Source organism: Miniopterus natalensis, chromosome 7, assembly GCF_054644295.1.
Source record: "Miniopterus natalensis isolate mMinNat1 chromosome 7, mMinNat1.hap1, whole genome shotgun sequence".
Lineage (NCBI taxonomy): Eukaryota > Metazoa > Chordata > Mammalia > Chiroptera > Miniopteridae > Miniopterus > Miniopterus natalensis.
This window is the reverse complement of record NC_142087.1, coordinates 12,340,993-12,353,376: the sequence shown is the minus strand read 5'-3', so window position 1 is coordinate 12,353,376 and position 12,384 is coordinate 12,340,993. Positions and strand designations below refer to the sequence as shown.

Here is a 12,384-nt window from a genome sequence, read left to right as displayed (position 1 = left end):
TGTATATCTTATGACCAAGTGGCTGGACTCCAGTGCTCATTACTTGGGTCTCCTGTGTTGGTGTCAATTAACGTTAACTGTTGACAACTAATGGGGGGGAAAAAAGGGTAAACTTAATCAGTGAAAGTGAGAGGCAAACATCACCAAGGGAAATATCCTAATGAGTGAAGGTTTCACAGCAGCTCAAACATAGAAAAGTGGTAAGAGAATGAAGTCACACAGCATATAGCAGTAGGGATGCTAAAAAGACCTTGCATTGCAATAATTAGTGAGAATGGGGCAATTTGACTTTGGCAAAGTAACATTAGCCATCACATTAAATTCATGAACTTTTGAGTTTTATAATTACTGTGATTTCAATCTGTATATCTGTTTAGGTTGTATAGTCATACAAGACCCATTAGTATAAAAAGTATAACCTAGTTTTTACTTGAATATATTTAAGTAACATAAAAAAAATAATTTAACACTAGGAGTATGGAAGAATTTTTCTTTTAAAAGAGCTCTGTACATTGATTCAGGTTTCAGAATCCAATCATCTGAGACACCCTCCCCCTGGTTACCCACCTGCTGGAGGACATAGCTCACCTTTTTAACACCCAAAATATCTTCAATGAGGGTTGCTGTTTGTAAGAATGTCTTCTTACTCGTCATCAGTGTAAACAGGAAGATCACAAAGTCATTCTTTTCTGCCAAACGCTTTGTAACTCCTTCCGTCTATCACAGGGAGGAGAAAAAGAACAAAATAAGTTTTAAGTACAAAAAAATATATAAAGAGCAAGATATCCCTTTCAGACAATGGAAACACAATCCCACATTACATCTGAAATTCTTGGCTTAGGTCTTATATCCTTAAAACTATATACAAAACACTGTGTGCAAATGCATTTTTCCAGGGAGGGATTTTTCCACGAGGATCCTCATAGGTTCGTGACCTAGTATCTGCCTGGTATCTAAATCAGAATCTCTAAGCTAGCATACAGTAGGACAAGTTTTATTTGACAAGCAGTACTTTAAAATTTTTGAATTTAAATGTCTTTCAGGCAGGACATGCTTACTCTAGGTTTATCACAATTTGCACAAGTCGCCGCTCCAAAAACAGGCAACTTCAAACATTTCTTATTTTCTGCCCAGTCCCTGAAGTACTGGTACTTTCAACTCTAAAAGCCAATGTTTTTTAAAATATATATAAGAACAATTTCTTAGCGGCCTAAGCTGCAAGGATAACTGTGCATTTCCTGAACAATTAGTTCATTTTTTTCTTATAGCTCTGTTTGTGCCTATTTGTGCCGCTAGCTTCACGTGGTTATTAAGCACTTGAAATGTGGCTAGTCTGCACGTAAATGTGCTGGGTGTAAAAAACACTAGATTTTGAAAGGTAAGGACTACCCACCCCGCCCCCCCAAGAATGTAAATGCCTTTATATTCATTTTAATTTTAAACTTATTAAAATTAACTTCACTTATTCCTACTTTTGTCTTATTTTCTAAAAAAAGTTGCTACAAGGAAATTTAAAGTAACCTAAGTGGCTAGCACTGTATTTCTAGTGCACAGCCCTGTTACAGATGCTGAGCTGTGTAAATGTTAAAACACATCTCCCTATTTGTATTGGTTGCTAAGAAGCTTAACCCCAAATTTGTGCACCATCCATAATAGATGATTTTATGGTCTACATTTTTATATTAGCCCAATTCTTAGATGTATGTTATACCCTTATGTTACCCTTTTCATTCTTAACTTCTAAATTTATGATTTTGGTAGATTTTACACACTCCTGCAAGATGCCTGAAATCTTTTGAATGAGGCAAAAAATAAAATAAAATGTTCCTTTGCATTTTCATAGTATACAGGTTTCATGCCTCCAACAGCACTTGTTTCATTCTGCCACATATTAGGACTCACTGTTTACAGTTTACCACAGAAGTTCCTACAAGACAGGTACTGTGTCTTATAAAGCTAACACCTGTCATCTCATTTAGTCCTCACAGCAATCCTATGATGTTAGTATGATTACTAACTGTACTCTACCAATAAGAAACTAAAGCTCAGGGAAGTGAACTAATAAGCACTAAGCCAAAGACCAGACTCCAAACCAAGTTCTAGCACTGAGTGCTGAGCGCTTTTCTTTCTACGCAATTGCTTCCTTCATTCACCAGTTTCTCACTCAGTGGTCACTGTAGCAGTGTCCTGCTCAATACGCGGTGGGGCTTTTGGTTCCTGTTTTGTCTTCCAACAAGAAAAATGAAGGAGTAGGCATAATGAGGTTAAAGGTATCTTAGAGGTCACATTCTTCCAAGGCTTGTATCCCTTTGACAAGTAATTGTTCAGTCTCTGCTTGGGTACCTCCTTCAGGGTTAAAGGAGTTCAGTACCTGCTAAAGTAGCCCTGGCTCTTAACAATTACAGCTGACCTTTAAACAATGCAAGGATTACATGCAGTTGAAACCCTACATATAACTACAGTCAGCCCTCTGCAACCGCAAATTCCCAACTGCGGACTGAAAACACAGTTGACTCTTGAACAACGTGGATTTGAACTGCATGGGTCATACACAGGTGGACCCGTGCAGTTCAAACCTGTGTTGTTTAAGGGTTAACTGCACTATGAAACTCTGCCTCCCCATTAATTTCTACCTGTTGGTTCTGGTTCTCACACACACATAAAATAAACCCAATTCCTCCAATGTCTGAAGATAGCTCTCAGGTCTACCACCCTCACTTGAATCTTCCCTTCTCAAGCATTGCAGATGTGGTGGGGAGATAAATGTAGCCCCAAAGGCAGGGGTACTTACACACACACAGGTATTATACAGGATACTCAAACAGTCCTTGGACATTTCATCACTTACTGAAAGCAAAAGGGGAATAACTGGTTATTTTTCTCATTGAAAAAATAGTAAAACTATATTAAATTTTTTGAAAATAAAAATGATTCCTCATAATCTCCTCCAAGATGATTATTCTCCTGTAAGCATATCTCCCTCCAGTTCTTATTTACCAAAGATTTTCATGTGCCCATTAGAACTCACAGATCAATTTATAGGCTGCTTTTGGTTTGATACAGGAGTCATTTTCATTAAGCTCTACAGTGCTCATAATTTCAATCTGTGCTGATATCATCATTTCAAATAAGCCATGTTCCCTTTGTAGCTTCCTCAGAATATATCCAAGGTTTTTGTTTTCGTTTTTTTGCTATTTAAATAGACAAAAAATAACCAACTTAACATATATGAGTAGCCTTTTTATGCTTGTGTTCCTCCAGATACATTTCCAAAAGCTGAGCTACTAGAACCATAAGTATAAGCACATGAATGCCTTACTATAAATTTCTATTGAAAGTTCTACTAGCAGCAAACAATTATATCATTTTTACAACAGACTCACTGTTTTTTTCTTTGTTTTTTTCTGGCTATTTATGTTAGGGAAATGGCTTTTAATGCCTGATCTATCAAGTCTGATAAAGAACGAGCTAACTCTCTGTGAACAACAACAGGAGAGTGGCACAAAAAGGAAAACTAAATTTTCATGACACCCAAACTAGGAGGTGATAAAACTGAACATGAACCATAGATAAAGTGGGTTTTTTTGGCATTAGTTTTATTTTCAAAAGCTGTTTCCACTTATTCTTATGCTGCTACCACCTCTAAAACTGCTGGGTCTCCTTCTGAGGTCCCAATGGACAGTCCAGCCAAGCTAGCTTGACCAGACCGGTTATCTGATATAATCTTGAGACAATGCAGGTGTCCTGTATCCCTCATCACTACCACTCAACCTACTGGGGCTTTTTGGTTTATTTCTTTTACGACTTCAAAGCAGGTTGGAGTACCCAGACCAGTGTGTTTCAGTGTTTCTAGACCTTTCATTTTTGAAGGGAACTGAGATTCACTCATTCATCAAATATTTATTCAGCACCAACTCTAGAGCAGATTTACTTATAAATCTAGCAGAAGAGAGAATAAATACATACACCAACAAGTAATTACAAGATGCTACTTGCTATGAGGGTTATGTGAGTAGAGAACAGAAGAACCAATTTAAATAAAAAGAAAAGCTGAACATGGATATTCAAAGATGAGCATGGATCCAAACCATCACTGTCCCTACAAATGAGGTCTTATATAGCATATCATGTTGATTTAGGGAGGAAAATTTTTTTTAATTAAAAAAAAAATTTTTAATGTTTGTGGAAGAGCATTCATCAAATATTAAGTGATCTCTATCTCTGGCTTTAATGCCAAGTAAAGTATACTTAATCTTTTTTAAGTTAAATATTGCACACTAAAAAGAATATCTGTAATGTGTGAATTATAAAGAAGAGTAACAGAACAATACCCAAGTACCCACCGCCCAGCTTAAGAAATAACACACAACCACTACCAAAACACTTTTACTTTTTGCTATATGCACTGGTAATGACTGAACTTTTTACAAAGAGCATATATCACCTTTATAACAACAAAATAGTTTAAAAAAAAACACAAAGTGGTCTTACCAGGTTATTGCTTACTCTCTCAATTAACTATATATGGAAAGTAAGAATTTCCAAAGAAAACATAAAAGCTGGAGCCAAGGACTACTAGAAAAGTACAAAGGTGCAATTCTTTTCGCCTGGTAGTGTTCACACTTTTTCTTTTAAAGCACCAGACTGTATTTCTACCTAGCATAAAATGAATAAATAGAGCTTCTTAGTTGGGACTGGAGAGCATCCTGCAGTTGAATGTAAGGCACGTCCTCACCGTTAAGGGTTAGAAAGGTAAAGGAGAGAGACTCCTGTTGGAAAACAAGGAGGTGGCTGGAAAGTATACTTACTTTTCAGTTTCTGTCCCCGGAGAGAGACTGTAGGCCTCATAAGAATTTCTACAAGGAGCTATAAAAAAAATTTTGAGATAAAATCTTCTAAATTAATTCAAAGTACAACTTATAAAACAATCTTTGCTATGCTAACTCATGGCCCAAATAGCTGTAACAGTATTACAAGAGCCTTCCTGAACACACGAGAGAAAACCCCCATAAAATCAAGAACCACTGATCCAAAGATGTCCTAAGGTGGGACAGGCACCTGCTACAGAAAAATATATTTTCACTAAAAATAGACATGAGGCGAGAGACCCACGTTATTCTTTTTCCTCCCATAAGTACACTGGTGTCTATTAAGTCAATTCCTTGATGAATGATTCAGAAGTAAAGGGGGGGTCCCTTGAGCCGACTAGTAACTGGTACAGGGCCATTGGGACTGCTGAGGAGAGTGAATGCTGAGCAGAAATTAAAGAATGAAGTCTATGGTAAACAGTATGTATGCAAGTGTTTAACATTCAATCCTCACTTTTGTAGAAAATGGCATCTCTAATGGGGGAAAAAACTTAAAAAATTGAAGTATAAGATGATACAGCAAAGAGCAGAAATCCTAAGCACACAGCTCATATTTACAAAGTGAGCACCACTCCTACAATCACCATCCAGATCAAGACACAGACTAACCACAACGCCCTGAAAGACGCCCTCATGCTCCTTCATGTGATGGGTGTAAGGACAGACATCCAGGGGAAAGTAGGGTTCCAGTCCCTCACTCGCTGCAGCACAGTAAATTCAGAAAGCTGTAAAAACTTAAACATATCTGATAAAAACTTAATATCAGAAGGAAACATAATGGGAAAAGCAAGAAACATAACTCTGAAACCATGAAAAGGAAAAGACTGAGCAATCTGACAACCTAAAAAGTAGATCTTTCTACCTTTTTAAAAAACCTTTCTACATTTAAAAGTACCATAAACAAAGTCAAAATTTAATTCTCCAACTAGAAAAAAAAAAATGACACGTAAGACAAAGGACCTTAAAAGAGTAGTTACAAATGGCTATGATCTGAATGTGTGTGACCACCCACAATTCATGTTAAATCCTAATGTGACAGCATTAGAAGGTAGGGGCTCTGGGGGTGATTAGGTCATGAGGGCAGAGACCTCATGAAGGGGATTATACCCTTATAAAAGAGGCTCCTGAGAGATCCTTAGCCCCTTCCCATGTGAGGAAACAGGAAAAGGCTGGCAGTCTGCAACCTGGACAAGGACCTTCACCAGGCACCAAATCTGCCAGTGCCATAACCTTGCATGGTCTAGCCTCCAGAAGTATTAGAAATAAACTTCTGTTGTTTATAAGCTACCCAGTTGGTAACATTTGTTACAGCAACCTAAAAGAGCTAAGATAGAAAATCAGTAAGAGAAAAGCCTAATAACCAAATAGGAAGGATGCAAAAGCCACTAACAGACAATTGGCAGAAAAGAAAAGGTTTATAAACACATGAAAAGATATTCAATGTCACTCAAAGAAGAATGCAGATTTTAAAAACTATGAAAACAATATATAAAGAGCTCTTAGAACTCATAATAAAAATACAACCCAATTAAAAACTGAGAAAAGGAGGCAGGCATTTTTCCAAGGAAGACACACAAATGTATGTAAGCACATAAAAAGATGTTGAACACCATTAGCCAATGCAAATCAAAACCACAATGAGATACCACTTCACACCCACTAGGATGGCTATAATCAGAAACACATACAAGTTCTGAGGAGGATGTGGAAAAACTGGAACCCTCATACACTGCTGGTGGGTATGGCGCAGTGACTTTGGAAAACAATCTGATGGCTCAAACATAAGAGCTACCATATGACCCAGTAACCCTACTTCTAGGTATATACCCCAAATTAATATAAATCCAAGTCCATATAGAAACTTGTACACAAATGTTAATAGCATCATTATTCATAATAGCCAAAAAGTAGAAACAGCCCAAATGTCCACTGCTGAAGAATGGATATACAAAATGTGGTATATCCATACAATAAACTATTATTCAACCATAAAAAGGAATGAAGTGCTGATACATACTACAACATGGATAAATCTTGAAAATACTAAGCTAAGTGAAAAAAGACTGTAACAAATGATCACATATTACATGATTCCATTCATATAAAATTTCCATAACAGAAATATCTAGAGAGACAGTAAACAGAGTAATAGTTGCCCATGAGAGGTGGGGGTTGGAGGGTTAAAACATGGAGTTTCTTTTGGGAGTGATAAAAATGTTCTAAAATTGACTATGGTGATAGTTGCACATATTTATGAATACAGTAAAAACCACTGAATCATGCACTTTTAAATGAGTGAATTGTGTGGTATGTGAACTATATTTCAATAAAGCTGTAAAAATACTGTGAAGAAGTACCATTTTTCTCTTATCTGCTTAGTAAATATTTAAAATACTTAAAATATTATGTTTAGTGAAGGAGGCTACTGGGTACTAGTAATGTTCTATTTTGTGATTTGGATGATAGTGACAAAGGTAAACTTATTTTGTGGTTATTACTGGTGTTCTTTTCTGTATGCAAAGTTATACTTCAATAACAAAGTCCATAAAAATGCACATATACACACTGTGTTGGTGATGATGTGAGTAAGCAGACACTCTTCTTATACTTTGTTACTGGGGATGGAAGTTGAAGAAACCTCTTAGGTATGTAAACTGACAAGTTTATAAACAGTAAAAGACACAGACGCTTTGATCTCAAAGGTTTATCTTCACATGTACACAAAAGTATGTACAAAAATCTTTACTGTAATCTTGTTTTTAATAGGAAAGGTGTGAGAAAACTCTAAATGCCCATCAACTGAGGCCTGCGTAAATAAATTATGGTACAATTATACCAGGGAATACTACAGAGCTGTTTAAAATGAGGCAGATTTACATGCACTCAAATTAAACTATCCCCTAGCTAGAGAATTACATGGAAAAAACAAGATACAAAGCAATGTACCTGTATATATATATGTCATCTGTATACAGGGAGAAAATTAACCTAAAGGTGGGGGAAGTGGGGTGATTTATACAAATGTGAGCACACATGCACACACAGAGAGAAGAACATCTCTGGAAGGACACAGACAAAACTAGTAGGCTGGCCAGTTTGGCTCAGTAAAGAGCGTCAGCCTGCAGACTGAAGGGTCCCAGGTTCGATTTCGGCCAAAGGCACATACCTCCGTTGTAGGCCTGTCCACTGCCCCCACCGGAGCACATGCAGGAGGCAACCCATCGATGTGTCTCTCTCACACTGATGTTTCTCTCTCTCTCTCTCCCTTCCACAATGGAAAAAATATCCTCGGGCGAGGATTAAAAAGAAACTAGTAATCACAGCTGTCTCTGAGGAGAGGGCACTGGGAAAGTGGGAGTCATACCCTTTAACTCTGTGCTTTACAAAAAAAAGGTAGCTGTATTATCAATTCAAATAAATCAGTTCTTCTAAAGCAAAAACTATGCTGCTTCAACACAGGTGAGTGCCACTGAGATTTAAAGATTAAAATTCTCAAATGTTTCCTATATATTCTGAAATGTTTCCTGACTCCCATTTCAAGAGTTAACTTCTTAAACCATTAAGCAGTAGTATACTAGCAGAACTAATAAACAACTACTTACATCAACACCTCCAAACAAGTCAAAAATATACGTATTTGGATAAGTGGTTTCTTGGGTAAGTTTCCTCTCTTCAGTAACAAATGCCATAGCCTCCATGGAGAGGAGAGGAGAAATTTCCTAAAAAAGTATTAGAGAGAAAGATTCAGTTTCTGTATCCAACACAGACCAGACACCAAAGCATCAGTTTGCATTTTAGTCACAACTTAAATCCCCACACGCACAAAGATATCCCTCAATGAACCACACTTCCTGGTGCTCAGACCCCCTCTAGAATCCTCTCCCACACGGAGTCTGGGCTGGTGTGACTCTATTCAACCAACAGGATGCGGCAGAAGTGACACTATGCCAGTTCGGGCCTAAGTCTTAAGAAAAACTGGCAAAGTTGGCTTTTGCCATCTTGGAATCCAATCACCACATTGTTAGAAGTCCAACATAGACACCTAGAGAGGGCATAAGGAGGAGAACTGAGGCCAGGACTGATATCCTTAACTGATCTCCAGCTGATAGTCAGCATTAACCTACCAGCCATGTGAGTGAAGCAGTTTTGGACCTTACAGATGGTTCAATACCCAACCCAACACCACATGAAGCAAAAGAACCACTCTATAAACCCAAAAAATTGTTAGAGATAAATGGTGATTATTATTTCAAGCTACTAAGTTTTGGGGTGGCTGGTTCCACAGCAATAGATAACCAAAACATTGCTCAAGTGTCACCTCTTTCAAGAAGTCTTCTTTGATTTTCCCTCAGTCAAAAGCATTTTGATGCACCTCTGAACGCCCCCCCCAAAAATCTGTAATTCATTGCAGCATTTAGCACTTTTACTCTGTACCTCTTTACAAACGTATGTTATTTCTCCCTAGATTAAATGTTCCTTGAAGATAAGAATGAAACAGATTCCTCTTTGTATTCTCCCTATGTCCCATGACACAGCAGTTATTTAATACAGTCAGAATAGTTTAGAGGTTCTCAAATTTGGAGAGGCCAAAGAATCCTTTGTTTATATGGAACAGGGCTAATAGAAAAAAAATAATAATCTTACGGAAAAGTTGATATAATAAAAGTTGTAATAGCAGTAGTAACCGCTAATTTATTTAATGCTTGGTTCTAAGCATGGTTCTAAGCTCTTCACGTATTACCTCTTTTAATCTTCACAACCCAGTGAGAGAGAATAGTAACTTATCCCAGTTTTACAGATAACGAAGCTGAGGCACAAAGAAGTTGCCAGTGTCACATAGCTGTAGAGCCAGGATTTAAATGTAGGAAGTTTGGCTCCAGAGTCTGTGCTTACAGAAGAAAGCAAAACTATTTTGGGTGAAATAGGGGAGAGAGTAGGAAGAATCCAGAACCCTACTCATTATGCTCTCTCCTCAGGGACTTGTGAGGGAAAATGGAACACAATGGGCTAGAGCAAACATTGTTTGCTCAAATGTGGGTGAGCATCAGAATAATCTGAAGGACTTCTTAAAATTCAGACTACTGGGTCCCACCTGCAGAATTTCAATAGGTCTGGGATGGGGTCCGAGAATGTACATTTATAACAAGTTCTCAAGTGATGCTGATGCTGCTGGTCCAGGTACCATACATCAAGAAAAAGCAGAACTCACTCTTATGGATCACTTTTCATATGCCAGGAACTGGGCTTTTATCCTTTAGTTCACGTAATCCTTAAAATAATTCAGTAAAGTAAGTATAGTTTTATTAGTTTTATTCATTTTACGGGCAAAAAGCAAAATCACAAAGTTGCCTAGAGTCACATAATTAGTAAGTAACTGAACCACTTTCTCTGGATCTCATTTTTCTCATCTATAAAACCAGGAAGTACTTCCGACTGGTAACCTGGTACAGTGGAAACTGGCTTTGGATAAAACAAATCTGGGCTCATCATATAGTAGACACAAGGTTTTGGGGGGAGTGGGGAGGTGCGGGTTATTGTCAAGTTTCAGTTTTTTCAACTGAAAAAGAGAATATAAAAAAAATGTGGATTTTGTCTGCCCAGCAGCTTTCTCTCTTCTTTAGGTAACAGCCCCATTTCCTTAGAGGAAATGCCCCTCCCCACTTTCCACATGGTTCTGCTAGGGTTGTCAACAAGCAACTCAGTCCCAGCCCCTGGGGCAGGTGAGCAGGCTTAGCCAAGAGTCTCTCATTTCCCTCACCTCAGTGGATAGCCCATGTTGTAGAAATGCCACCCTAGGCCTGTGATTTCATGGAGGAACTTGAGGCCACACATAGACGTCAAGGTAAGAAGTAGGCAGCCTAACTCTGTTCAGCTCCTGAATTCACACCTGTGCTTGGCCAATTATGTAAGACAAATAAAGGATCTTTTCTTTCTTTTTTTTTTTTGCTAGTCTGAGTTTCTGTCACCCACAATCAAAATATTCTGGACCAATACAAAGGAAAATACCAGCCACCTCAGGGTTACTGAAAAAATTAAATATGCCTGGTACACAGTGAATTTCAAGTAAGTATTTGCTGGATGAATAAAGAAATGATCACACAGCAAACACGAATATTAATGTCCCCCTTCTACTTCCTTCACCTCCTCCTTTGTATCTCAGAGATTCTGAAGGAGTCAAATGAAATAATATACAACTCTTTGCAAAGTGTTTATTTCTGTTCTAATCAGACTATGAGAAGATCAAGAATAAAAAAAAAAATCCCCCCCCCCCCAAGTCAATACACAACTTTTAATGTGTCTTTAAAATATTGCAAATAAGTCTGAGGAATCATCCGGCCTCTTGTTTCTGTAGCTGAACAAGCTGAACAACTCAGACCTTGTTCATCAGCTTGCTGGACTGTTCCCTTTTCAGAAACACAGACACCATCCCAACATTTCCTGATGTCCTTGTTTTAACTGTGTGACTTGCTAAATCAAAGCAGCTGAATTTGATACAAGTTGAAGGTCGTTTCCTTCAAGAATTAACTCATCTTTCTGTGCTTGATACTGAACAAACCATGCCTGACCTCATTCGAACCCTGTGGATGGGTTCCCGTCAAGAAGTTTCTGATTTCAACAAGAGAACCATTCTCCTGAATAACAACATTGATGGGGAAGTGAGCGTACACAGACCTCGTCTTGTAACGGAAGCCCAGTGTAACACCCTTGACCATGTCCTGTACATGACTGCAGATGGTGCAAGAGGTAGCCAGCTCCTTTCTGTTTCCCCACCACTATCAACCCAGAGCCTTTTTCTTTCCAGTGAAGTCCCTCTGCGGGGTGCCTCTGGGGCCCTTCACAATAACTGTGAGTCCCTTCAGAGTGATGTCCATATTTTCTGAAATATCAAGTCTGATTGTTGACAATGGTCTTCATCCTCACAGTAGATGCAGCTCAAAACATCTTTTCTTAAAGGTAAAGATTAAGCTTATTCTGGAGCCTATTATATTTTAGAATGACTTATGAAATATAATAATCAAAACTTCACCTCTGAAGAACAGTGTATCATTAAGTTTCATTATGACCAAATACCATTTGCATGGATTTTAGCTGCAGCTAAAGCTGGCGCTCTAAATTCAAACTGGACCCACCACTCACCGTCCCCTACAAGCTAAAGTTCAGATATAGAAACCCAGACCTATTAAATCAGAAACTCTGAGAGTGGTCCCAGTACTCTGTTTTAACAAGCCTTCCAGCTGATTCTCTCACACACTCAAGTTTGAGAACAGCCTTACTATATCTCTCTGCATTCTTTGCATCTCTCCCCCAACCACCAAGCCCAAACCCTTCAATCTTCTCGTTAGTCGTAATTATCAACCACAGGTCACTACCATGAAGCTCCTGCAATGTGAGTTCTTTTAAACCCCATTCAAAGACAACACAGTCTCAGTCCTGGGGCACAGTTTTGACCTCCCAAATTAAGCAAGCACTGAGGACATCCACAGGCAACTCAATGGTGGTTATCTTTGGGTGGCAA

General features: G+C 38.3%; 1 protein-coding gene and 1 pseudogene across 2 annotated transcripts in view; both read right to left on the bottom strand.

The window, feature by feature from the left end:
* TRPC4AP (transient receptor potential cation channel subfamily C member 4 associated protein) overlaps window positions 1-12,384 on the bottom strand; it is a 59,385-nt gene that overhangs the window by 33,817 nt on the left and 13,184 nt on the right. For both annotated transcript variants that reach the window (XM_087818769.1, XM_087818770.1), the window contains exons 3-6: window positions 8,471-8,587; window positions 4,809-4,866; window positions 2,792-2,847; window positions 589-717 (exon numbers count right to left, since the gene is read on the bottom strand). In XM_087818769.1, the coding sequence (XP_087674895.1) occupies window positions 589-717; window positions 2,792-2,847; window positions 4,809-4,866; window positions 8,471-8,587 (360 nt within the window). The remainder of the gene's footprint in view (window positions 1-588; window positions 718-2,791; window positions 2,848-4,808; window positions 4,867-8,470; window positions 8,588-12,384) is intronic.
* On the bottom strand, window positions 10,539-11,926 carry LOC148092687 (large ribosomal subunit protein uL6 pseudogene; annotated as a pseudogene).